The following is a 27,406-nucleotide window of genomic DNA, read 5'->3' as shown; positions in this document are numbered from 1 at the left end:
GATATAGAAGGGGAAGGTGAGGGAAATAGCCTTACAAAGAGTGGGTTACCTTGAAATCCTATTGCTCTCTTCTGCTGCCTGATGAGAGGGTGTAGAAAAGATGAAGCCAGCCTCTTCTCATGAGTGCAGTGGTAGGATCAGAGGCAATAGACACAAGTTGCAACAAGGGAAGTTATGTTTAAATATTAGAGGAAAAAAGTGTTCACAGCAAGGGTAGTCAAACCCTGAAAAAGGGACCTAGGGAGATTGTGGAAGCTCCATCTTTGGAGACTTTAAAAACACAAGAAGGTCCCAAGAGACCTGAACTGAGTTAGCCCTACTTTGAGTGGGGGGTGGGGGAAGAATGAACTGGATGATTTCCAGAGACCCCTTTTAATCTGACTTTATTTCTGTGGTTAAATCTCCCCTTTATCTGCCAGTGTTTCATTTTCTTCTTATAGCACCTGCCTTGTGCTTCCTAGAAGAATTAGCAAACATATTCAGGACTTGTAAGGAACTTCCACCACAAGTCCTATTGGAATATGATGGCACTGTGAAGACTGGCTACTGGAGATGATGAAGGAACTGATGGTAGAAATAAACGCTTAAGAGAAGGGATGGGTGATTTGGAAGCAATTTGATCAGGAAGAGGACAGAGCAAGGGGATCCAGGAAAGAAAGCAAAAAGAGGAAGCATAGCATTTTCCCAGTACTATAACTCATACTTTATTTCCTCTTTGTATTTTAAAGCCTTTATCCAAACTACTCTTTCCTGCCTTCTCCTCTATTCTTTTATTTTCTTTCCAAAAGTGGTAGTAGTTTGTTCTTCTAAACATATAAAAGTCCTGGGGTTTCATATTGTTTTGAGAAATAAAAAGGTGGTGTGGGATAAAGCATGTGCCAGTGCGTGTTTGCTAACTTGAAAATATTTCTGATCTGTTTTGGGAAAGGCAGAATTCAGTTTAGCCCTTAGTATTTATTTGAAACTAAGGGAATATACACCTTCAAAATTAAAACTTGAGAGGCTCAGCTTTGAAAAACTGGTAGATGTTGAAATTATCTTGATGCAGCTTTAACTGCATCAGTTTTTTGTTGACTTACGGAAATCATGTACAGAGCCTTTCCAGTATAGAGTATTAATCCAGCTTTGTTAAATAAAGTACTGTGTATTTGAACGTAAAACTTCATCTGCATCTAATGATATCTAATTATGTCTTCACAGCCTGAAACTACGCTCTCTTCGAGTGAATGTTGGACAACTTCTGGCTACAATCATGCCTGATCTAGACTTGCAGCAAGTAAATTACGATATTGATGTAGTAGATGAAATCTTAGGACAAGTTGTAGAACAAATGCATGAAATCAGTAGTACTTAGTATCTTGAGATTTTAGCAGAGTCTTACTTGATCTTCCGTTATAACCTTTATGTAGGTTCAAAATTGTATATACTGCTTCTTCACTTTATATATTTGACATAATTTGATCAATAAGTGTATATACTATATGCGTTTAGATGTTCCCACAGATGCAGTGGGTGTTATCTTCGCTTCCTCTTAAAGGAACGCTGTTAATATTGACCAATGCTGATGTACTTAATTAAGGATTTTGCTTTTAAAATATATTTGTAATTAAATTTGCAAATATTTTTATTATTAGGAATCTTAATACTTTTTTACAGAAGCTTTTTCGTTGACTTCTAATCTTATATAAGCATTAATACTTGCAATTACTTCCTCTTCTAAAATCTTAGTAGTAGAATCTATTAAAAAATGCAAAAAATATATTCCTTGATTTCCTTCTCAGAACAAATCTTAGCAGTGCTGTTGTATACTACAGTATTGTTTCATTGCTGTCAGCAATGTTGTATGTTGAATAAAAGGGATAGAAATGTAACTAGCAGATGAAAATTTTGGCCATATGGGTAATATTTGTGTTTGACTACCAAAAGATGAAAAATTCCTCAAGGGTTTTATCCTGAAAACTGATGATCTTTGACTCCCTTTTGGATTTTTTCGATGTCACTAAAGAACATTATCTGTACATAGTTCTGCAGCATAAACAACTCCATGGGATATGGCTAGGATATTTCAGCCTTTTCAGTGATGGAAACCACATGCCTGTTTGTGTCCTGCCCTTGCTACTTGATTGTTGTTTCCTACAACTAAGGACCTGTCTGTATTTGAGCGCAGTCAGAGGGATCTTCGGTTCCACCCTGTAGTTGCCATTTGAACATAGCAGTGCTGGTTCACAAGTACGGGTATGTGCTATTACGCGGCTTCAATGGCTAGATTTCACACACAGCTCTTGCCTACTTTTTTCCAAGTTAAAGGCAGCTCGTGGAATGGAAAGCATCCTGGTGGACCACTGGAGAGAACAAGGTGGGGCCGCATATCCAAAGCTAGGTAGGATTCCTGGGCAACCTCTGCTCTGCATCAAAATGCCACCTCCTAAGACCCGAAGGCCTTTTTTCAGGGAAGCCCAGTGCTGAACAGGATTGACACAGAGGTTCTGTGATATCTACAAGTGTTTATATATATTATCTCAAAAAACAAATCATTGCTGTATTAAACATAAAGTCTGCCTTGGTGTCTTTCAGGCTGAGATGTGAGGGTGCTGAGATTTGTCTCCGGAACGTACCTCCCTATTAGAACGTACCATGCTGAGTACGAATGAGATAGGCTACTAAATCCTTGATTAACTAGTTAAAATAGGAAGTACTTTGAAAAGAGGGCATTTTTCCTTATCTGTGGTGTTAACTGCTACAGTGAGCTAAAGCTGAAAATGTTCAAATATAACTTGTTTATGCAATCTTAAAGTTTAGACATCTTTTATTATAGGCACAATAGGGGATTCCCTCTTCCCACCCTCCCCTCTTTTTTTTTTTTTGTTTGTAAATGTTTTATAGTGACTCTTAAGCCACTAGTTCCATGCTCTAATGCTCATGCAAAAACTTACAGGAAGCAATGGTACCAAGAGAAATCACTGTTACAGTGGTGACAGTATTTTCAGGCAGTTGCATACTTTTCTTCTGAAGTCATCAGGAATCAGAAGAGGGGCAGCAAAGATAGCAAATCCACCTTTTACTCTGTGGTGGTATTTGTCAGCCAAAAAGTGATCAAGAGAATTGGTTCTTGATTTTAAAAAAATTTAAAAAATTTTTAAAAATAAAAAAAAACCATCATGAAATAGCATTCAATATGTTTATTCTTAGGAACTGTCTTTTTTTATAAAGCCAACATTTTTGGCTTTTGCACTGCTACTGTCCTGATTTAATTAGATTATGTTCCTTTTAGTTGTAGTTCAGTCAGTTTCCTTCGATGGACAGTATTTCAATTTTAAGATGCTATCTATTCTAATATGCCAATAAGGGTAATGCAGTACTGTTGTACTTTATAATGGATAAATTGAATGTTTGATTTTTTTGAAGAGGTGGCTGTAATATAACTGTTTGTATGACTTTTTAAAAGTTTATATTTTCCATTTATTGGTGTGTAGTTTTCCATTTCTTAATCATTATTTATTACGTTTCATCAGACTCTGTAGTTTAATTTCTTATAGACAACTGGCAAAATATAGCATATGTCTATATTAAAAATGGCAAATTCACCCTGTACATTTACACTTTGGAGAAAGGTGGACTAATGGAAATGGTTTTTATTTACTTGTTAAAATGTATTTTTTGTAAAAAATAAAAAATATATAAATCTGAGTTTGCTGGAACAAAACTTGTACGTGATCAAATGCAATGTTTTTGTTTATAAATAAACACTATGCACAATGGCTAATTTTTCTGGCTTATTTGATCTTACAAGAAAGCTGGCTCAGTCTGGTTTTGAGCAGAAGACTCGGGCGCACCACGCATGTCCTCAGACCAGGTCGGCATCTGAACTGAGCCCAAACCAGCTGGCTGGCTGTGCTTCTTCAAACGGTCAGTTTTGCAGGGGGAAATTCTGTTACCCAGTTAATTACAAGACTGTTACTGTAGTAGGAGTTGGGACAAAACTGTTTTTCAAGGCCTTGTTAGAGAGCTGTTTCCTTTGGTGCTGAGGGAGAAGTGACAGGAAGGCAAAGGTTAAGAGCAAGGGAGGTGGTTCCAGCTGTCTCTTCGGGTGAAGGTAAGCCCTTGGATCAGACCAGATGAGCTCTCCTTGTGAAGTCGTACCCTTAGGCTAGTTGATCAGTTCCCCGGCATGAGAAACAAGTTCTTTCAGGTATTTTTGTAGTTGAGGCAGACCATTTTTCCCTTACTGGTACTTGATCATCCAGTACAGACAACGAATAAAGAGACAGCAGTGTGCATAGTGGTCTTGTGGAAAGGGTGTGGAAACCTGGTATGGAAACGTTCTGGCTATAGAAAAAGCAGTGCTGTTATAATCCAGGGTATGTGTTAACTGAATTTTGAGGAAGTTTCTGGTTTTAGTACATGGGTGTGTTTTTAAAAAAAAAAAAAAACCAACAAAAAAAACACAAACAACAACAACAAAAACACCCCAAGGTTAAAAGTTTATCAAGAAGTTTCAGTTGTGACGTGGTTAAGATGTGACAGAAGGTACCTAACCTTGACTAGGATGTGAAACAAAACTTGCTTACGTGTTCTTCTGCAGTTGCTGACTTAGATGGAAGGGAGCAAAAAACCATAACTTCTGGACCAAAGTTGAGCCAAGAGTGTATCCCAAGCTAACCTTGGGTAATTGTAATGCTAAAATACACACCTCTTTGTGAATAATGAGCATGCTAATCAGGTAGCCTCCCTAAATGTTTTAAACATGAGCTTAGATGCCTATGTATAGTTAGGAGTGGTGAATGAATCGTTACTGACCAATCAGCTATATTTTATCATTATAAGTATCGGGCGGTTGGAAACATGTGCTGTGCTGGCTGTTGTCAAATGCCCGGCACCCGATTCTGAAGAACTGAAGTAAAACCAAATATCTTGTCTGAGTGTGGTGACTGGCTCTCGCGCACCAGGTGAAGAACCCTGGTTTAGGGACAACCAGTGTGCTTCATGCTTACTGCCGTGCAAGTGAAATTTCAAATCAACCGTGAGGACTTCCACTGTCCTGGATTTCTAAGCCTAGTCCTGCTTGCGTGGAAATCCTCATTGCCCTCTAGTTAGAAGTCCTATTTCTTTAAAAAAAAAAAAAAAAGATTAATCTGTATACAGTAAATCTTCATTTCTTCTGTTTTCTCACCTGTTGTGTCAGGCAGTGGGATAACTGGTGAGGCCCTCAAAGGGCAAGTTTTGGCTCTGACCCCACAGGGGCCAGTGGTTCTTTTGCCTATTGGTACGGGGATGGGGGTGAGCAGCAGCGTGGCCATACGTGGCATGGGAAGAAGGGAAAGGCAAGGCTGGTTTCTAAGGCTGTGACTTTTTTATTGTTTCAAATTGAAAGGTTTGCATTTGGAAGAAATGGGGATTTGGGGGATTCATAGACTCAGAGAATGGTTTGGGTTGGAAGGGACCTTAAAGATCACCTAGTTCCAACCCCCTGCCATGGGCAGGGACACCTCCCACTAGACCAGGCTGCTCAAAGCCCCATCCAGCCTGGCCTTGAGCACTTCCAGGGATGGGGCATCCACAGCTTCTCTGGGCAACCTGTTCCAGTGCCTCACCACCCCCACAGGAAAGAATTTCTTCCTGATATCTAATCTAAATCTCCCCTCTTTCAGGTTAAAACCATTACCCCTCATCCTATTGCTCCACTCCCTGACAAAGAGTCCCTCCCCACCCTTCCTGTCGGCCCCTTCAGGTACTGTAAGGCCGCTATAAGGTCTCCCCGGAGCCTTCTCTTCTCCAGGCTGAACAGCCCCAGCTCCCTCAGCCTGTCCTCACAGCAGAGGTGCTCCAGCCCTCTCATCATCTTCGTGGCCTCCTCTGGACCCGCTCCAACAGGTCCGTGTCCTTCTTGTGTTGGGAGCCCCAGAGCTGGACGCAGCACTCCAGGTGGGGTCTCACCAGAGCAAGTTGAATGCCCTTTGGCCAGTCTAAATGTAAAAACATATCAAATGTGGCAAAGCCTTTTTTTTTTTTTTTTTAATTCTTCAGGGGAGCGGGAGAGCTTTCGGCTGCTTCGGTTTTTATTTCGTGTCTTTGTGGGGTTTTTCAGCTGGAAGCAAAAGCTTCGGGCAGGCCGAGTGCCCCCGAGGCAGAAGAAACGGCGGGCAAAAAAAAGCTGCCCCAACCACCCGCTGCCGAGACCCCGAAACCGGCATGGGGGGAGTCCGCCGGTCGCCGTCCCACCGGGGCGCTGTCGCCGCTCCCGCCTCCGCCAGGGGGCGCTGCCGCACCGCCGGGCGCTCCTCGGCACGCGCAGGCGCGGGGCGGGCTGGGGCGGGAAGCCCGCGCCCGCGCTGGACCCCGGCCAGGCCGCGCGGGGCCACAGGTAGGGGCTGATCCCCTCCCCACCCCACCCTGTCCCCGGCCGTTAGTGGCGGTTGGGGCCGTTAGTGGTGGCCCGCCGTGCTGAGGGGAGAGGAACCGCGGCGGGGAGCCCCGGCTCTCTGAGGGCGGGAAGCCGGAGCAACGGGGAGTTGTGGGAGTCGTTCGTCTGGGCGCGCCGAGGGGCTGTCGCCACCGAGCGCGTTGGGTTTCGTGCGGCTGAGCCCCCTCAGGGCGGCGGGTAACGCCGGTCGCCCGGCCGAGGGGGTGTGGGGACTTTGGGGAGCGGCCCCTGCTAGCGGTGTCGCCCAGGGCGGCCGGGGGGGGCTGCGTGGCCGAGGGGTTTCTCTGGCCGGCGGCGCCTCTGCCTTCCTCCTGCCCCCGCCGGGGCCTTCGTGCCTTTCCTTTGTTTTGGCTTCTCAGCGCTTCGCTGCGGGCACAGAAGTAGTTGTTACCCCCGGGGCTGGGTGGGTGCGCGGTCTGGGGCTGCTCGGCGAGGGCTCACCCCATCAGGAGCTGCGCCGGGGCGGCCGAGGGAGCGCTCTGGGGGCTGAAAGGGAAAAGCTGCGGTGTCTGTCCAATAAGTAGCAAATGTCCGGTATTTACTGCTTGTCGTAACCCTGGCCCGCGCTTCTGTCACAACATTAATTCTGCTGTGAGACGTGGCTTTATTCCCCTTCTCATGCAGTGCCCAGGCAGTAACTTTGGCCACAGTGAGTCATAGTACTTAAAAATGGTCTTCCTTAAACCATCCTTCTGTCAGTTTCTGCAGTGAAATTGTTATGGTATCTGTCTGTAGCGCTTGCAAAATCTCTGCTAACTTTGCCTTAGTCATAAGAAACAAGAATTTATCCAGTATTTGCTTTGTTTTCTTTAGCAAACATGAAGGTCATCACTTGTGAAATAGCGTGGCATAATAAGGAGCCTGTTTACAGCTTAGACTTCCAACATGGAGCTGATGGGAAGATCAATCGACTGGCCTCAGCAGGTGTAGACACAGCTGTTCGTGTAAGTTTCAAACCTGTTTGTTTTGGTTTTGTAGCGTATGCAGTGCATGAAATGGCTGGTTATCCAAGGTATGAGGTTGTTGGCCCGTACATGACACCTGTGGTGGATTGTTTAGGGAAAGAGTGTGATATTATACAGCTATATACAGAATGACTGTTCCCCTTGATTATTGTCAGTTTGATGACATTGTGTAATGTCATCAAAAACTGTTATTCTTAAGAAATTACCTTATTGACTGATGGGTGATATTCCTGAGTAGTAACTGCTATTTTAGGGCGCGATCCTGTGGGTTAATGAGAAGAAACTGATTTTAATTTCTTCATGTTCATCAAAGTTGGATTTTATCTGCCATTTTATAAGTAGTCACTCAGCAGTATGACATCTTTCTACAGCCCTTTTCACTCAGCTTCACGTGCAACTCTCCTAGGTAATTTCATCTTGGTGTTAGCAAAATTTTAGCAAAATTGAGAATCACTTGTGAAAGTGTTCAGTAGCACAAGCCCCAAAGGATGTGTCTGTAAGATTCACCTTTGCAAAATCAGGCAATTGTTTGCTGTCTTCCGGATCCTTAATGCACGTGTCCCCATTGTTCAGTGACCTCTTGGTTTCTCTAAAAGCCTTAGCCCTAGTCGGAGAGCTTTGGGAAACTGAGTGCACTGGGTGAACCATGTTCCCTTTATCTGCGTGTTAGCTCCTTAAATAAAGTTGGTGGAAAAGTGAGGTTCAATTTCCTTTGCAGAGAAATACATCGACTCAACTTTTTAATTTATTTTTCTTTTAACAGTTTCTCTGTATTGAAGGTAGACATAGTGGTCGGAGTTTTTTGGGTGACCGTTAGAGCACTTCTGTAACACACTTGCATCCCCTGTTTTTCGGATCTGAGAATGAAACAGAGTAGATTACCCATCACTGCTTGGCTGTTCGTTTCATATTTGTGTTCCTGTGTGTCACTTTGGTATCTGGGCCTGGTGATTTCCTGTAAAAAACTGGTTTGTTTTTCTTTTTACTTAAGTCTCTACTGCTAACTTTTCAATTCGAAACAGTTCCTCAAACTCATCCTGCAATAAAGAAGGGTTACAAGCTGGGACCCTCCCTGTGCTCCTTAGTAATGAGCTCCAATGCAAAAAATTCATGTAGGTTTTCTGCTCTGTGTGTGTATCTGTCTATTTATCTGTCTTTGCATGGCAGTTTTACATTTTAATTACCTTTTGGGCCTGTGCATGTTCTGTCAGGCTTCCATCATGTGATATACTTGAAGAAGAAATAAAAAGTATTGTCGTTACATTTGGAATAGGCACAGACAAAGAATAAGGTTTTCTTCTGTATTATTGATGCATTTTCTTCTGAATAGGGAAATGCTCTCTTTTAGCAGAGAATTTGAGTTATAAAGATCAGATCTATGCTGACAACTTGGAATGCCTGGATTGGATCCCGATTTGTTCCTCAGGATCCTCAGTGCAGTATTTTGTGAAATATGCCAGTATTTGTTAATGTATTGATTAGCAAATTATTATGAATGGTAACTGCTATGATATGTGCATGATTGGAATGCCTCTTTCTTTTGGAGATTATAAATGCCATTGAAAATTAGGGGTTTACTCCACTAACTGCAGCCAAAACTTTTCCCTGGCAGTGGATGCATTTTCAGGGATTTAGTCTGTCTGTCTACGTTACTGAATATATATTTAAGTCATATTTATAAATATACGTGTTTTGGGGCCAGAAAATTTGTGGTGTTCTTTGACATAAAAGATACTGCTGCTATGTCTTCTTTCAGAGGGCTGTTGATTAAGGAGGGAAAGCATCACTATGCCCTGCAAAATCAAGAACAAGTGGGATCAGGAATTCCTTAAGCCAACATTGCTGGAAAGGTGTCTATATCATGCAACTGCCTTAATGCTGTGACTATGATCACTGTCAAACTGGAATTATTATAATTCTTGCTCAAATTATCTGTTTAAAACCAGTAAATCCATTGACTTTCAGGGTATACTGCAAAATTCTTCAACTTTCTCAGACTTCTAAAGAGAGCTAATATTTTTTTTCTCCTGTAGTAATCAGGTTTGTTTTCAGACTATTTGTGGTTGACAGGTTTGTTAACAAGATACTGTAATTCCATACTGTTGAATCATTGTATTTACCAAATCCCCGTGAAGCTAGAGGTTGTTGATGAATGAAGAGAGAATGATGTCATGTGTTTGGTTGTTTTTAGGTTTGGTTTTTTTTTTTTTTTTTCATTTATTGGAAATACTCAATAATATATTTCGTCAGACTAAAAAAATACTGCAATATAATTACAGCTTGTGGTGCATTGACCTTGGCTGCCCACCAGCTGCCCACCAAACCACTCTGTCACTCCCCCTTCTCAACAGGGTGGGGAGAAAATACAATGGAAAAGCTTATGGGTCAAGATAAGGACAGGGAAAAGGACTAATTACTGTCATGGGCAGACCAGACTCAACTTAGGGAAATTAGTTTAATTTATTGACAAATAATAACAGAGTAGGATAGTGAGAAGTAAGAGCAAAACTAAAAACACCTTCCCCTACCTCTCCCTTCCTCCCTGGCTCAACTTCACTCACAAATTCTCTACCTCCCCGGACCAACTGGTGCAGGGGGATGGGGAATTCATCACAGGTTGTCTCCGCTGCTCCTTCCTCCTCACTCTCTTCCCCTGCTCCAGTGTGGGGTCCCTCCCACAGGATACAGTCTTTCACAAGCTTCTCCAGCATGGATCCTTCCCGCAGTACATAGTTCTTCATGGTCTGTTCCGGTGTGGGTCCTTCCATGGGCTACAGTCTTCAGGAATGGAGTGCTCCAGCGTTGGTGGGGCGAACTGGGGTCACAGTTCCTACCAGAAAATCTGCTCCCGCGTGGGCTCCTCTTCACAGGCCACACCTCTTTCCAGGAGCCTATTCCAGCATGGGCTCTCCATGGGCTGCATCTTCCTTCAGGGTACATGTACCTCCTTTGTCATGGGGTCCTCCACAGGCTGTAGTGTGGATATCTGCTCCACCATGGATCTCCGTGGGCTGCAGGGGGACAACCTGTGTCACCATGACCTTCTCCAGGGGCTGCAGGGGAATCTGCTCTGGTGCCTGGAGCACCTCCTTCACTGACCTTGGTATCTGCAGGGCTGTTTCTCGTATTTTTCTTACTCTTCTCTCACAGCTGCTGTGCAGTATTTTTTAGCCTTTCTTAAATATATTATCACAGAGGCACCGGGGGCAGGACAGTCTTGGAGCTGACTGGAATTGCCTCTGACCAACACGGGTTGGTCATCTTCTTGGTATCTTCTCATAGAAGCCACCCTTGAAGACTTCCCCTTGTCCCAGCTACCAAAACCTTGCCACATAAACCAAGTACACAGCTGTAGCTTGTAGAGGAAAAATTTGTGGTGCCACTGTAGCTTTAGCTCTGAAAGTTTCAGATAATAAGTTCAGAATGACTGCCCAATGAGTAAATTGTAGATAACTGAAGTGGTGGATATATATATCATCTTGTTCTGAAAACTCTCTCTCATGATTTTGTAACTAGATATGGAAAGTGGAAAAAGGACCAGATGGAAAAGCAATTGTGGAATTCTTGTCCAACCTCGCCCGCCATACCAAAGCAGTAAATGTTGTGCGCTTCTCTCCAAGTGGTGAGATCCTAGCATCTGGAGGAGATGGTGAGTAATAATGCATAATGAAACTAATATAAAGAAGCTATGTTTATAGCTTGTGAAGGGAAAAAAAAAAGGACACAGGAACTTGTTTGTACTGCTTTCATGCTTCCAGCTTTAGCTTCACATGTGTCCTCCGATTGTAATTAGTAAATGCATGTCGTGCGGTTCCTCAGTAACAACTTCTCATTGGCTGTGTGTCTGAGAGGCTCTGTTTTCCAGATAGAAAGTAATTAGTATCCCCGTTTCCCAGATGGGGAGGTTGAATGGGTTGCCTAGTCTCATGCTGGGAAGCTGTGGCAGAATTTTAAGTTTAGACCTGTCTGTCCAAGGCCACATGGGTTCTTCAGTCGCAGTAAGGACAGCATTAGGTAGGCACGTGCTCTCTGAGACAGAGCCGAGTGTTATCTTAGTGGAAGATTTTTCAAAAGCCCGAAGTGCAGAACCATAGCCAGCTCTAATCAAAAGCAGATTAAAAGCTAAACACTTAACTCTCATCTTAGACCTGGAAATCTTAATCATCTTTTATTAGATAATTAAATAAAAATAAAAAAATACCTTTATTAAAATAAGTAGCGCACACTGGGAGCTAAAGCAGTCTAGCACCTACTCTTCCCCACCACAAAAGGAAGAACTGCTCTTCATGTGTCTTATGTGAGGTAATTGTAATGTTGAACTAAATGTAATGCATTAATAAAACAGTGAGTGGGAAAGAAAGAATCTTCATATGATTTCTTCTACAGATGCTGTTATTTTATTGTGGAAGCTGAATGATAGCAAAGAATTGGAACCGTTAGTTTTTCAGGATGAAGATGAAGCTCAGCTCAACAAGGAGAACTGGACAGTTGTTAAAACTTTAAGGTAGCTTAATATTTTATGTGTGTGTTTTCTGTTAAGTGTTTTTGACTCCTCAGTGGCTTTTATTATCTGGTTCAGTCTTTTGTCCAGTGTACGTTGAACTTCAATGCTGTCTAAAATTTACTTGCTCTAATATTCGTCCTTTTATTGTCCTTTAACCCTTTTTTTTTTTCTTTTTGATACAGTGCCAACCTACATCTTTTGTTAACGCAGAAGATTTGGTATTTGTGTGATATAACTGACGTGCTCTGAAATTGGTTCCTGAGATTTGCACTTAAAGCTTAGCACAGAGATATATAAAGTAAATGTGAAGTTTTATATACTAGCTTTATAGTGGAAATTTTGGTCATTATTAAAGCAAAAAGCATCAGTATATTACATGATTCATGCAGTTTTGCCAAATGATAGCTGTGAGGCTTGACCAATCTTTTTCAACTAGTTCATTTTAATAGTTAAAAATCTACTGTATTATACAGCGTTTGTTTCAAGTGTTCAATGGTTAATAAATTATACAGACTGTGCCTGCTAAGACTAAGCAAGTATTAGCTGATAGTAGCTAAGGCATCATACCACTGCTGGCAGATGGAGTACAACAGTCTTCTTTTCTCAGTCTCAGCTGAAGTCTGAAAGAAATCAGAGGTTCTGGACTCTGAAATGCATTTTGGATGAGCAATATCTATAACTGCCTTGCTTTCTGTGTAGTATCTGTTAAAAGTTTTGGTCTCTATTTGTCTATACTGATAAAATCATTAAGAATGTACACTTGTTTACAAAAAATAACTGCTATCCATAACTGATACGTTCCTTGCAACTGCTGAGGTTTATGTGAGAACAGTTTCAAAAGTGCTAGTGAGATTGCATGAAGCACCAGTGTGGTCCTTTAGGAACATCAGAGCTACGTCCCCCTTCCCCCTAAACTTGGTGTTGCAAGTATTTATTATTAAAGTTACCACACTGTATGATAAGTCTCCAAACTACAAGCAATACAGATGGTTTATGATGAAGCCCTTCTAGGTGGTTCTGAATATCTTGCAATGTTTGTTCAGCTATATCTAAATCAGCCTTAATTTTCTGTTTCATGTGGTTCTCCTGAGTATGCATGTTTGTTTACTACTTTTATGAAACCTATGAATATGCATGAAAGTTTTCTTGAATAGTGACACTCCTAATTACTTTGGTATAGTGTTTTATTTTCTATTTGTACAAATACTAGAAACTTTCATTTGTAGGTACAAATTTATAATTACTTCAAATGCAGTGTTTTCACTGTCTATGAAAAATGTTGAAAAGGGAGGCTTATTTTGAGTAGAAGTAGGATGAGTTATTTTAAGATATTCTACTGCCTTCTGAATATGGATTTTTTTAAAAAAGATGAAAGTCATATTGTTCATTTTACTTCAATGATACTTTATTTACTTCTAATTTTTTTTTTAACCTAAAAATGCACAAAACTCATTTTTACATGTAGCTGCTAATTTTTAAATTAATAATTGGTTTCTTCTCTTCTGGCTTGTAGAGGCCACTTAGAAGATGTGTATGATATTTGTTGGACCTCAGATGGAAATTACATGGCATCTGCCTCTGTAGATAACACAGCTATAATGTGGGATGTCAATAAAGGTAAATGCTACATTTGTCACTTGTGGCTCCAGACTCGATGGAAGTATCTCATAGTATTTACCAAAAGGGTTCAAAGCATCTTTTTTTTTCTGAGAGAGCAGTCGACTTAGTTGCTAGACTTCTAGGACTGTGAGGCAGATAGCCTAGCGTACAAAGATACCCTCAGGCCAGCAAAATTTACGCGTAAGTAATCTCTTCACCTTGGAGTATTCAGGAAGTAAACTTCACCCAATGTTTTCCCAGCCCCCAGCACCACCCCCCAGACTCCTACACAAACAGCTTGTATATTACTTACTCCACCCCACACCCCAACAAACAAACAAACAAAACTTGACTAGTATCAGATAAATTACTACATAGGTTAAAAATGGGAAGCAAGTATAGGACACAGGCTCTGATTTGCAAGATGTGGCTTTTTTTTTAGGTTTCACTGAGCAAAACACTTCTGTTCATGCTCATTCCACTGCAGTGGGATTGCTTGTATTTTCCAAGAAAGGCCCATCTATAGAAGTTCTGCTAGTAACCAGCTAGTATGTTGCTTTACAATGGCTTAATGTTTTCTTATTAGCAGTGTAATCATTACTTTCACTTTAAATTTAATGTGTAAATAACTTCTCTAAAGTTAACCTTCTATCTCACACTTCGAATATTTAGTGTTTAATTAAGAAAAAGAAAGTAGAAAGCAGGTTGATTTTTTTTTTTTTTTTTCAGTGCATGCAGCCATGAAAATACATATGTTCTGCTGCTGACGTTTTTTGTGTTCTTCGTTTGGGTGCTTAATGTCTCTCCCATCCAAACTGTCACATATATTCCTTTCCAGAAGTCTTTAACATAAATACATGAATGTTCAATTAAGAGTGTGTACGTTCAGAGCATAAGTATGTGTTAGGGGCACGGTAACCAAATGTCTCTTGCATCTTGGACTGCTTGTAACAACTCTAAAGGGACACATCTATTAGACTTACTACTAAAAAAAGCTGCATGGCCTCCTGAGCTGATATGTTACTTATCTGTAGTGTCTTCTATTCTCACTGCTTGCTTTTAGCTTGCAATTAATGCCATGGAGGGCATTTTGTCTCTGGGCAGAGGCGCAACTAGTAAGTTGGAAGTAAGAAGCCCTTACTGGAAGATGTAGGTTTTGTGATTGAAGTTGTAGGTACATTGAAGGAAAAGTATTTCAAGGATAGCTTCCAGTGATTCCCAGGTTAAAAGCTTGCGTGGTTTTAAAAAAAAAAAAAATCTTGAAGAAAATTAATAGTAAAAATCCATCGGGCTGTTTAGTACAAAGAGATCATTACTGGCTTAAGAAGTCCTTGAGGTACAAACTGTTGGCAGCGTATAGAGTATCCCATAGGAATACTGTCACGTGTTTGGTCTGTTCTTATACTTTGGCATTTGTTGTTGGCCACCATCTGAGACAGAATACTGCAACAGAAGGCATTTTTGGTATTATGCAGCATGGCCTCAACCCTATTTGTGTAATCTTTTTGAAGAGTTGTTGTCTTTGAAACTTGTCAGTTTATAGTGTTTCTTTGCAATAAAGCAACACTATACTAATAGAAGAAAAAAACTTCTGTCCCTACTATTCAAAACAAGGTATTTAATGACATTATCTTTAATTTTACCTCATCACAATGGTTTGGATCTGAGACATCAACTGTGGGATATCAGTGGGGTCAGGGAGCTGATGTCTTTGAGAGGTCTTCATGTCAGAGTAAGCTGTGTAAGAACATGAGTTAGCACTGCTGTAGAATTGTTTCTGGAAGCTGCCCATGTGTAAGCATCAGTCAATATGTGTGTAGTATATTTTTTTCACTGCCTGCTCAGCAGAGTGCGTGAGTTTATACAGCCCCAGATAGTAGAGCCTGGCTATCTAGCCCCCAGATTAAAGTTATGTTTTAACACTGAACTTTCTGGCTCAGTATTCAGGTAGCTGTTGAACAGCTAGACTAGCCTGAAAATACTTTTATAAATCACAAAGGTTTTTAAATACTTCTGGTTTTGAAATATACTCACCTTGTATGTCTTATGCCTAAGCCAAGCTGCTTATCTGGTTAGTTTGTAGGGAAGAAGCCTTAAATTTGCATGTCACAATTTACTGTGCTTGTGAAGATTTGAGAAATAAAGCAACTATTTCTGATGTTCTTATCGGGTACCATCAAGTTAACAATTTGTGTGTTTAAAAAATGATTTTGAAACATTTTGTCTTGTTTTATTTCTGAAATGAAGAAACGTTTTAAAGCACATTTAAACTTAGTATCTGGAAACTTTCTATTTTCAGGACAGAAGGTTTCAATATTAAATGAACACAAGAGTTATGTCCAAGGAATAACCTGGGATCCTCTAAGCCAGTACATTGCAACTCTGAGTTGTGATAGGTGAGCTCGTGGTCTAAGTGTTTTGCCTTAGCATTCTTTATTACTTGAGGATGAATTAAAAGCAAGTGTATGGGGTAAATATGACTTTTCATTTTATTCAGATTGTTCTGTGAGAAGGTTGATATTAAAATGATACTTTAGTTAATCTTTTGCTTGTGGTAAATGATTCCTGAAGTCTGAGTGTCCTCTCTAAGCAGCAAATAAGCTTACATAACCTTGTATAGAAATTTTTCTTCAGGAAATATGTTTTCATGGTATTGGTCATTAGAGATACCAAATACATCTTAAGAGAATGCTGCGTTATCTGGTTGTTAATGAGTTAATAAGTTCATCCTTGTCATTTTACGTAAAGATATAACCAGGTTAAGAAATCAGTTAAAATGTTTTTCCACTGATATCTTTCTTTTGCCCTCTTGCTCCCTTCATCACCAACAGTTTTTTAAGTGATGTCATTGGGAAAGCAAAACACACACTTCATAAACTTGGCTCTTGTCAGAACTTTGAGTTGAGCTTAAGCTGTTTAGGGCATGTGTGCTGCTCTGAAAGGGTTCGCAGCTGGCTAATAAATGCATGTCATCTGGCACCCACTGCAAAGAAAATTGCTGTAATAGTGGAAAAGTAGTTTTGATTTAAGATTTGCAGTAGGCTTAAAAAAAAAAAGATTTGCAGTAGGCCAGGTCATTATAAGCCTCTGCCTTCTGATAATCAGTTATGTGAGACTTTTGTGCCTTTATTTAAATTAATAGGAGTGAAACACAAGTAATAGAACGATGCACAAGTTTTTCTTAGAGTGAAGTTGCAAGTGAAGGCATGAACTAATTTGAAGAGGGGAAGTCTCCCACCCCCTCTGTTTTCAGACACTTTTCTGCAAAGTTAGTGAATAGCATTGGTTCAGTGGGAGTTTTAACAGGAGCCAGGCCAGTTGCCACGACTGGGCATTCATCGGCCCGAGGTGGGGTGATCGCTTCCCCCTTTTGGCAGACCAGCTTAGCTGTATGACATCCAGTGCTAGTACTTCCAGAATTATCTCAAGCTGTCTGCTACAGCCTCACCTTCTTTATTCTCTACTTAGCTCTGCCCAGGACTCTTTGTAGAGATGTTTCAGCACATTAAATCATCAGAAAACTGTCTGGTTTTTGTGTTATGTTGGTTTTCTGCCAGCCTAACAAACCAACATAACTCGGTGAAAGTCATAGCTGTCAGAAAGGAGGGGGGGTGGGATGAGCAGTTGGGTTTGCTCAGGCTACGTGCTATTTTAGTGACATGAAGTCAGGGGAGTTCTAACGTTCTGTACAGAGACATACTCCAGTTTTCATTTATTCATAGCGAACTGAAGCATAGGGATGTAGCGAATTGTCTTGAGGTGAGTTCCCACTCTGCAGGAAGGTAATGGCTACTACAGCACAGGTAGGAATGGCGTGGCCGTTCACTGTCTACTAATTCCCCGCATTCCTCCACAAATGCATATGCTGGTACTTCACAAACTTTACTGAGTCAAATAATTGTCAGTGATTCATTGGTTATTTAGCCATCAAAACATGTCCACAAGGTGGTGTCTCATGAACAGAGTTATAATTAATGTCTGATTGTCCTTTATATTTGGCATTCCTGGCTGAGAAGCAAGGTACTGTAGTGCTGTGTGAAACTTGGGGTGAAAAGAAGCTGTTCATAGCAAACTTTGCTCTCCACCATGTAGGGTCCTACGGGTATACAACACGCAAACCAAGCGTGTAGCATTCAATGTTACCAAGATGCCATCTGGATCAGGAGCTGAAGGAGAGGTATGTTGTTCTGCTACTAATGGTACTGGAGAATGCACTGGGTACTATTTTATGAGTTCTGTTCTATGAAACCAAAGGGGCAAATATTTTCCGTTCAAGTAATCAGTATATCAGATATTTTTGTCTCTATCTCACCTTTGCATTTTGTAAATAGAGACCACTTCAGGTTTCCTCGAACATTACAGAAATGACTAAGAAAGAACACTTGCAAGTTCAGCTGATTAAAGTAGTAAGACAGTGTCTCTGGTTGTAAATGTTAAAAATAGCGTGGAAAAAACAGTAGGCATAGTGAATTCTTCATAGGAAAAACTTCAAACATGTCTGTCTGGCTGTAAATTTATTAATGGATAATACACAGCAATAATATTTTAAAGTCAGCACCCTGAAATTTTCAAAAAGGTTGTCTGATTTTTAGAAAAAATATGAATTAGTGAAAACTTAGGAAATTCTAACCCTAAGAGGAAAAACAAAGACCTTTTTTTCCCCGAACAGTTCTAAGCGATAGTAAAATAACACCTCCAAGCTGGCTATAACCTTTTTAATTCCTTCTATTTCTTTTCTTTTTTGGGGGGAAAAACATTTGTAACAGTTTTATAGAGACTAATGAACAGGCCTGAGGGAGGGCGTTTTGCCGTTATAGAAGTTCTCTTTAAACCTCTAATGCCAGAGTTAAAATTAAATACCGAAGGAACAGGCTTTTACGTTGACTGTTAAATAATGTTGTTCTCCAGGTTATTACTATTTTTTTGATTACTGGTCTAATGTGACTGCTCTTGGAGTGTTTTGATTAGTAGCTGAAGAGGGATCAAGGACTGTTTTTCTTAACTGTGAAGAATTTATAGCGCAGCAGAAATTGAGTTTGAAGGAGCCATGTTTTTTAAAACATTTATCTTTTTATTTAAAAAGTTACATCAGGTTGGATTGTACAATTTTCTCACTTGAATTCCAGCTGACATGTTCTTGGCACTTTACACAATCGTATTTTCAATGTTACAGGCTAGGAGCTATCGGATGTTTCATGATGACAGCATGAAGTCGTTTTTCCGCAGGCTCAGTTTTACTCCTGATGGCTCCTATTTACTCACTCCAGGTATGTGAGAATGTGTACTATAGCTTACATTTGTATCTATTATGCTCTAGACTGAATGTGCATCAAGATTGCTTTCAAACTGCTAGGGGATGCTTATTTATCTTAATTATGCCATTCCTCGTTCTTCTGTTGAAGAAAATAGAGACTCCACAATACTCTTCCTTAGCAACTTTCTCCTGTGATAAAAATTATATTTATGGCATTTTTCGGAGCTGAAAAAAGTAAATTGCAACAATACAGCTCTGTTAAAATAGAAATGAAGAATGAGTGGTTTCTTTTGACTGGTCTCTCTTTGTTTGTATCCTTTCTTAAGAATGTTCTGCAGTCATAGTAAAAATAACATTGCAAGAAGGGGATCAGTTTGCCCATATAAGCACTGCTTTTATAGATGTCTGGCAACATCAAAAAGAAGCTTTGAAGGGGAAGTATATTAGGGAAACAAAACCAGCACTAAATAAATATTTGGGATGCCTTTTTAAGTTGTGTTCAGATTGCACAGCTCTTGCCCAACTGACAAGCCTAATTCCTGAGAAGTAGAATGTTTATGGACATAAAGTGTGTACTCAGTACCTTTTTGAGTTGATGAGTAATGGTTTAACCTTTATTTTTGCAGCTGGCTGTGTTGAATCAGGAGAAAACGTAACAAACACCACCTATGTTTTTTCCAGAAACAATCTTAAAAGGTAGAGTTTAATAAGATCAAAATATCTTTTGATTTAAAAAAAAAAATTAAAAATGAAATGCTGCTATCTGAAATACTGACTCTCTTTAAAAGGCCTGTGGGTCACCTGCCATGTCCTGGAAAGGCAACTCTTGCTGTTCGCTGCTGCCCAGTCTACTTTGAGTTGAGACGAGCATCTAATAAAGGTACTGTAAATCCTTCAGGGAGTATGATTTTACAGCAAATATGGGAAATGGCCAATGTGGCTGTTTACTATTTTATGCCCTAGCCTTTTAACATTCCGTTAAGATAGGGTTGTACCACATCTTAGAAGCCGTTTCCTGATTCTAAGACCTTGAATTCACCTTAAGTACCTTGTGAGTAGCTTTTGATATAGTGGATAAATGTTCTTACTTGGGCTCTTAGGCTGCAGAAACACTGTTTAATATTTTTCTTTAACTTTTAACCATTTTGTGTGAGTAAAAGTAAGTAACTTGGCTTAGCGCTAAAGGAACGACCCAGTGAAGTATTTTCTGTTAGTCTCAACTACCCACATCACAGAAGCACCAGAGAGTTGATGTAGTTTGCAACAACCATTGCTGTTTATTCAAGGAAGCCAAACCTGAAGTAGTGCTGGTGTTACTGGCCAGAACAGGAGTTCTGAGGTGGGGAAAGGATCGTATGAAGTTGCGTTAGAACTTAGCTGGAGATTGAAATCCAGCCTTATTGTGAGCCCAGTGGGTCCAGGAGTGTTTATTTTTAACAAGACTCGTCTTACTCTAGTGAAAAGATGCAGCTTTGCTCCTTTCTTTAGAGGGTCAATTTGTAGTATTCCTTACAGGATTTAGAGATTGCTTGTTGTTGTGTTCTGTATATTCGTCATAATCTTTAGATCCATTGTAATGGTGTGTGGCAAAGGAGGTACGTGTCTGCTGTTGGTCTGTAGCTTCTCTAAATGGAGCGTTTAGTTTCTGCAACACGCACCCAGAAAAGTGAAAATCTGTGATAGTCTAGAAATCTATAGACGTGAGTACTTTACATTATGTTAGTGTTAATGGCCTGTCTGTTTCAGTGCATAGCTTCCATCATCACTGTAGACCTGAACGGGAGCTCCGTATCCTAGGGATTTCTGAAAGCAGCTAGCTAGCACTCGGCTTCCAGTGGGAGGAAGTTGGAGTAAACTGCCCTTACAAAGAGCTAACGTTGCAACAATAAGAGTAGCTAGGAGCTGAACCCAGGGTAACACAAAAAGAGCTAAATTCATTGTTTTGAATGAGTCATACAGAATATAATGTGGTGGTATAAAGTTGTCATGAGCTTGATTTATACTGTATCCTAAGGTGTGTTGGTTTGGACTGCTATACTAAGCGCATATAAACATGCTGAAAATTTCAGCTGGAAAATATACAAACTTTACAAAACAAAATAATAGCAGTCCAGATAGACAAAACTTTTGCCAATTTCTTTTTCTTAAGCTAAGAAAAAGGGCAAACTTCAGGCAACAGAAATATTAGTGCTTGGCATGAAACTTTACGTTTTATAGAATTGCTGTCTTCTCAGCCGTAATCTTGATACTGATTAATAATGAAATCTTTATTTAGATTCATGACTAAGCTAGTGCAGTTACTACCTTGCAGTGAATACAAGAATTCTCAATGTGCTAATTTCTTTGCATTCTAGATGAAATCAGTCAGAAATCAGCTCCCGCTCTATTTGATCTGCCCTATCGATTGGTGTTTGCTGTTGCTTCAGAAGATTCTGTGCTTTTTTATGATACTGAGCAGTCCTTCCCCTTTGGTTATGTTTCTAACATACATTATCACACCCTGAGTGACGTTTCGTGGTAGGTAATTGTTATATTGTTAAAATTTGTTGTGATGGAAATGTCCTTTTTACATTTTGGAGTTCTACACGTCTTGTGTCTTGCTTTATTTTTGTTTCACTTATGACATACGTGGTCACTGTCATCACAGTGTCTGAACAGCAAGCTGCCCCTTTTTTGCTCTGTAAAAATTATGGGTCTTTTATCAGTTGGGAAACAAGGTGCAAGCACCCTAGTGTCAAGCAGATGGATGTTTTTGTGAAAGCTAGTGTACTGGGTGCCCATGACAAGTATTCATTGTTCAGGCAGCGTGACTAGTAGTAACGAAGTTATTTGGAGGTTTTGGAAGTCATCCCCCTGAGTTCAGGTGTGTGAATCCTGGCCAAATTCTGCTTTATCTGCACAATTCTGCTTAGCGGTTCTTTATGTATGGGACTAAGTAATATATCTGACTTGATGTGAGGTGTCAGAACTGGAGCTGCAAATTGGACCCAAGTCTTGAAATCAGGATACACCTCTCTACTGGACAAGGCTTCTTCTCTCATACCTTTCTAGACACTATACCTAAGCTGAGGACCACATGGAGGCCTCTTTTTCAGAAGCTATAATTGATGCTCAGACACTGTGAAAACCATTGTGTGCCAGGAGGAGGGGAGTGGAAGAGAGTAGAAAATCAAGCGGTTTTAGTCAGTGATAGATGTTACTTGGTGAAATGAGCACAGAGAGCCCATTCAGGTGAGCACCGTGGTGATCCCGAGCATTGCCTCTACTTAGCACAAGGAGCATAGCCAAAGAGCTTGAACTGCTCTGCTGGTCTGAATGAGGAGAATTCAGCAATATTTCAGAAACTGTGGCTGAAGATTTGTGTACCTGCAATTGAACCATGCTTTGTGGTGCTTGAATGCATGCAGGTACTGGCATCAGCGTATTACAGGTGATCGCAGGTGACACTAGAGAAATTAAATCAGATGTGAACGCCATAATTTAAGATCTTTCGTTCATTTGAATTGGATGTCTTTCACTTGACTGCAGTTTTATTTAAATGTATACGTATACTTGGGGAAGGGAGGAGGAAAAGACAGGTACAGCATGTCTTATAGGTGGGGGGGCTGAGGGTTGAAGAAAAGTTTTGACCTTTACTTTTAATGGAGAAAAAAAAAAATCACAAATAGGTCCAGCGATGGAGCCTTTCTTGCTATTTCTTCCACGGATGGATACTGTTCGTTTGTTACCTTTGAGAAGGATGAACTGGGAATACCATTGAAGGAGAAGCCACAGATAAATGTCAGGACTTCTGGTGCAACAGAGAAGAAAGTGAAAAAGAGCCAGTCGCACAAAGTAACTTCCCCAGGCTCTAGGCTGACAGAGGGGACTCCTCCCAGCAGGGTCACTGACCCCAGCACTCCAGCCCCGCAACCTAGAACACCCACAGCTGCCGGTAAGGACTTTCCTTTCACACCTGTTGGAGTAAAAAATATTCCAGTCTCATCCTCAGACGAGAGGAAAATCAGCCAGTCAGCCAGCCAGAGCACTAAAGTAAACCAGCCCAGGAGGATTACTCTCAACACTTTACAAGCATGGAGCAAGACGCCAAGGTGAGATTTATATTGCCGTTTCCAGTCATAAATATGAAGGCCAAGACAAGCTGTGCTTATGCTACATTTAAAGGGTTGAGGTTTAGACATAAATTCCCAGCCCTGTTTCTTGGTGGTAGCTGTCTTGACATGGAACTTTTTGTTCCAGTTATACTGCAACTGAAAGGTCAAAATGTCTCCTGAATCCTAAATGTACAGCTTTTACATTTCTGTCTGAAATGTGAGGCAGTAGCAAAGTTAACCTGCCCATTATGCCACATCCATACAGCAGCAACAGGTGTCTGTCTTCAGGTCCCGTTTTCTGTACAAAGATGGTACCTGAAGGCTTCAGCTGACAAGAACTATTTAAAGACAAGAAATACTTTTCTGAAAATAAATATTTTAAGAAGTAAACAGTACAAGTATAGACAGGCCCTCAGTGTGCACAGTCATGGGTGTGGAACTTAATGCATTGATTGAGGGATCTGGATTTTTAGAAACTGGTTGTAATCCTTGTATTGATTGTCAAACAGCCTGCAATATAAGATCCTGAGCTGGTGTGCAATAGTAAGGAGACAGCCACGCAGTTAGAGATTGAGACCTTGTCAGCAAAACAAGGCTATTCCAGAAATCAAAGAGGTTATTTTAACTTCTCATAGAATGTTTTAATTACTAGGTGGCTAGGGAGGAAGTGGTGAATGAGAAAGCAGGATAGTGGATTTCATCAACAACTGCAAAGAAGAATCTTGGCTTTCTACACACCAGATTTAATCTGTACTGGAACTAACAAGTCAAGGGGTTGTAGGTAGTTGAGAGTGACTTTTGCCTGGAGGACCAATGGATCTAATTAATCTTTTTATTTTTGAGAGAGAAACTATATTCAGTCATGTCAACCGATTATGCTATGAGTGTCATCTTGTAATAGCATGCATGGTGCTACTTGTAAGGAATTTTTTTTTTTTTATGGTTCAATCCTCTGCTGCTTTTGTGTTTAATTTTTAAGTGCTGTCCAGAAGAGATCTAGCAGAAGAAAACAGATTGACAGTAATTGTTAGTGGACCTCAGTGGGCAAAAGAATTTTCTAGAATTTTATGAATCTAAAGTCTTAACATGGACGGGGCTAGGGAATAATAAGCGCAGCCAGTCTTAATTTTAAAATATTCGACCAAGATACTGTGCTCTGAAGGTGACTGTCAAGCATCGTGCCACATATAACGTATGCAAAAGTACTTTCTAGTGGAAAAGATCACTAGTGGTATTCAAAGTACTTCTGAGAAATGCCCTGTTCAATAAATAACAAGAAGGAAAAAATGCGTAGTAAAATATATTTAAATTTAACTGGTTCTTTCTGTACTAAATATTTAAATAGTGTTGTGGAAATGATGGTTTTGAAGCAATGGAGCTGTTTCTGCTCTTTTAAAGGAGAGTAAACTTGATTCCACTGAAGCCAGATGCGCCAACCTCTGCATATACAGATACAGTTCCTATACCTCCTTCGCCAGAACAGGAACATGGTAAGCTGTTGTGGCTATTAATATCCAGCAAAGTCTTTTGCCATTCAGTTCTCTCCTTTATAGACTTATGTTATAAGCTATAAGCTTAAAACACAAGCACAAACCGAAACCTAGTTGCAGATTCAAAAGCTTCTTCATTGTCTTGGTCTGTTTGAAAGGTGCTTTTGACAATATGAAATGTGTTCTCACTGGGATTGCTCTTGGGCAGCTGCTTGTGTGAGAGTATGCCACTACGGTTTTATGTAGTAATGGGGGCATTAGCTGACATTGAAACTAAGAAGAGTAAATTCACTTGGATGTAATGTTCTGCAGGTCCTACAGGTGGGTTTTAAAGGCCCTTGTACTTCCAGCACATCATTGTTTCAGATGCTGGACCCTCAAATCAGGGTTGAGTGTTTATGATGAGTGCTGAATTGTTTGTGAATTCAGCAAACTGGTTTACTTTCTTAATCTGGATTTACTTCGCTTAAATGATTTTTCCTATCTGTCTGTTTCAGAGAGGCCATTACCATCTGATGACAGTCTTCAAAACCCCCCAGCATCGAAACGTCCTAGAACTGAGGAAATGCCTCTTTCCACATCTGCTGAAGATCAAATCAGCTGCAATTCAAACAAATAAAGTCTAAGCTTTTAGTAGACTCTTCACAGTCTGAAGGCAATGCAGCCATATCTGAGACCGCATTTCTTTTTACAAATGTTAAATCCTCAATTCCTGAGTAAAGTACCATGTGCATATTTGACATAATGCTGTGAAGAAAGAAACTGGCAGTAGAAGACACGCGTTTCAGGAATGTAGCTTTTCAGAAGAGGAAATAGTTGGGAAGTGACTTCTAAGTGTGTTTCTACTTCTTGAAGACAGAATTCTTCAAGAATTGCCACAGCTTAAAGAAGTCAGGAGACTCTGGGTACTGAAAAGCAATACAGTAACCTAAGAGTCTCCATCAAAGTCCCTAAGGTGATGTTTATAAGGTATTAGGTCTTCCAGTAACCTCTCTGGCAAAAGAATAGAATTTCTAAGGACTTAAATGCATTCATAATGATTTGATGTGGTTTAAGACCAAAAAAAAAAAAAGAAACTGTTTCATTCAGGCATCTTGGCTTATATGTTTAGGAATGTGCAAAATATTTCACGCTCTGCGGTACGGGTAGAGTGGAAGCTGATGTTCGCATGCTCTGAATGCATAACATACAATATGACTGGTATGATTGAAACACAGATCAGAACTTGTAACTGCAATAAACAAGAAAGCAAAAGGAAGAAACTCTCTGAAGACCTGTCATAAGCAATAGCGGAAGAAAGTTCTTCATTGTTTACTTTCTGTATTTAAAAAAAAATATGCAGACAGGAAACTTTCTTAAGGCAGCAGGATTTGAGTATATACATCAGAAGTTTCCCTCTTTTCTTGTTTTCGAATGTTGACTCCCTTAGCCAATAAAATGTAATATAAATCAAGTGTATGTTAAACTTCTAAAAGCAGATTTCTTTTTAGCACTTATTATTTGCACTAAGCATTTAGCATTTAATAATTGAACTAAGACCTGCAGATTGAAAACAATGAGACCAAAATATTTGAAAATCACTAGACTGGATTTGCTATGGTGTGCAGAAATATTAACAAATATCTATTTCAGTGTTTCAGGCAAATGAGTATGTTGCCTATAATTAAATTTCAACACAAATTAATAAGCAAATAGTTATAGGAAACTAACTGTATCTTTGTTTTGAACCACTGAGATGAGGATGGAGCTTCATTAGATTTAGCCAAACCTGGGTTTTCTTCTTGTGAGGAATATAAAGTCTTAGTTACCAAGCAAAGCCACATCTAATGTACAGATATCTAAATTAAAGTTCGTAGAGAGATCTGAATTGATAGCTGAAGCAGATATTTGTAAATAACATGCATTGCTGGACTTGCTATTTTATGTTTTGTCCAGTTTGAGCTCTAAGAATGTTGGTATTTCATCTTTCTGTGGGACGGTGACCCACTTAGTACAGTACTGCAGTGTTTCATTTTGTGCACTGCCAAGGATCTTTTGAATTCAAACTCACACTTCTAAATACTAATTGCAAAGTCATCCTGGTAGGTATTTTAAAATATTTTGTTTGGGTTGGTTGGTTTGGTTTTGTTTGGGGTTTTTTTTGTTGGTTTTTTTTTTTTAACACAACGTATTTCAGTGTAAACTACTCTTTCTGTTGAAAACTAGCAGGTTGGGTATGTTTAGTATTATTGGCATTATTGACATTATGGTCTCTGTGGTCTTCAGAGGCAATTAATTGCCAAAGTATTTGTCTTTATCTCATACCATAACCATTCAGGTGACATACATGTTTGTTTATATGGTTGCTCAGCTTATTTTTGCTCTGCCTTACAATCTAATTGGAGCTGTAAAGTTCATGTGGCTTTCACTGATGCGATTGGGAGACTGTTTTCACATTATTATCTCTTGTCAGAATGCTCTACCTGATATTTTGTCTTCTTTAATAGGATTTTTTTTTTCTTTAGTTTTAGTTGTTTCTTGCCACTACGATTTCCTACTTTTCTCCTGGGTTTATTCTGTTACTTTGTAACATTTATGTGGCAGTAGATTTTTAACCTTTTTCTATAAATGGATGCTGTCATTCATGTAATAAATGACTATCTTTTTGTAGTCCCTGTTTCAGTCTCTAAGGGACCATCCCCACACAACATTCATACTTCAGACACTGAAAACTATTCTCACGCTGTTTATAGAGTGGGTTCGTTTTGTTCTCAGTGATGCACTAGATTCCGCCCCAAGACAGAGGCATGCCCACTGCTACTTCTTGACTGCTTCGTAAGGCGATGTATTGCATAGACGTAATTCTTTCCAGGGTGCTCTTTAATTCAGGTTTCACTTAAAGGTTATTTTTAATTGCCCAGCTGAATCGTTCGTACTTCACATGGACCCTGAGTTCATATTCCAGTTGTGAACGTGTTGCAGGTGTCATCTTAGGTCACATTTTGCTCAGTGCCTTCTGTGAGGGTCGTACCCGCTCTAAGGACCATTATCCTGCTTGTACTATCTTGATGAGATAACATTATGGAAAAATGCCCTGTTT

General features: G+C 40.0%; 2 protein-coding genes across 2 annotated transcripts in view; both read left to right on the top strand.

Annotated features, from left to right (window-relative positions):
• The window catches only part of MORC3 (MORC family CW-type zinc finger 3), a 29,560-nt gene extending 25,802 nt beyond the window's left edge, over positions 1-3,758 (top strand). The window contains exon 17 of the mRNA XM_063345795.1: positions 1,201-3,758. Coding sequence (XP_063201865.1) covers positions 1,201-1,354 — 154 coding nt within the window. The 3' untranslated portion in view covers positions 1,355-3,758. The remainder of the gene's footprint in view (positions 1-1,200) is intronic.
• Positions 3,759-6,291: 2,533 nt separating this feature from the next.
• Positions 6,292-26,941, top strand: CHAF1B (chromatin assembly factor 1 subunit B). Its single transcript, XM_063345781.1, has 14 exons — positions 6,292-6,361; positions 7,235-7,365; positions 10,903-11,035; positions 11,773-11,890; positions 13,404-13,507; positions 15,789-15,885; positions 17,582-17,666; positions 18,663-18,756; positions 19,370-19,439; positions 19,532-19,623; positions 21,098-21,260; positions 22,412-22,834; positions 24,236-24,327; positions 24,825-26,941. Exons 2-14 carry the CDS (start codon positions 7,240-7,242, stop codon positions 24,944-24,946), a joined length of 1,719 nt encoding a protein of 572 aa, XP_063201851.1. The 5' UTR covers positions 6,292-6,361; positions 7,235-7,239; the 3' UTR covers positions 24,947-26,941.
• The last annotated feature ends 465 nt before the right edge of the window (positions 26,942-27,406 follow it).

The sequence above is a fragment of the Chroicocephalus ridibundus genome, chromosome 1 (assembly GCF_963924245.1).
Source record: "Chroicocephalus ridibundus chromosome 1, bChrRid1.1, whole genome shotgun sequence".
NCBI classification, from domain to species: domain Eukaryota; kingdom Metazoa; phylum Chordata; class Aves; order Charadriiformes; family Laridae; genus Chroicocephalus; species Chroicocephalus ridibundus.
This window is presented reverse-complemented; position numbering and strand designations above follow the sequence as displayed.

Excerpts from the sequence above, each read along its gene's own strand:
- CHAF1B (XM_063345781.1), top strand. The coding sequence starts at position 7,240 with ATGAAGGTCATCACTTGTGAAATAGCGTGGCATAATAAGGAGCCTGTT. Across the intron at positions 19,624-21,097 it reads GAGACGAGCATCTAATAAAG|ATGAAATCAGTCAGAAATCA; the intron begins GTACTGTAAATC and ends TTTGCATTCTAG. Across the intron at positions 22,835-24,235 it reads GCATGGAGCAAGACGCCAAG|GAGAGTAAACTTGATTCCAC; the intron begins GTGAGATTTATA and ends GCTCTTTTAAAG.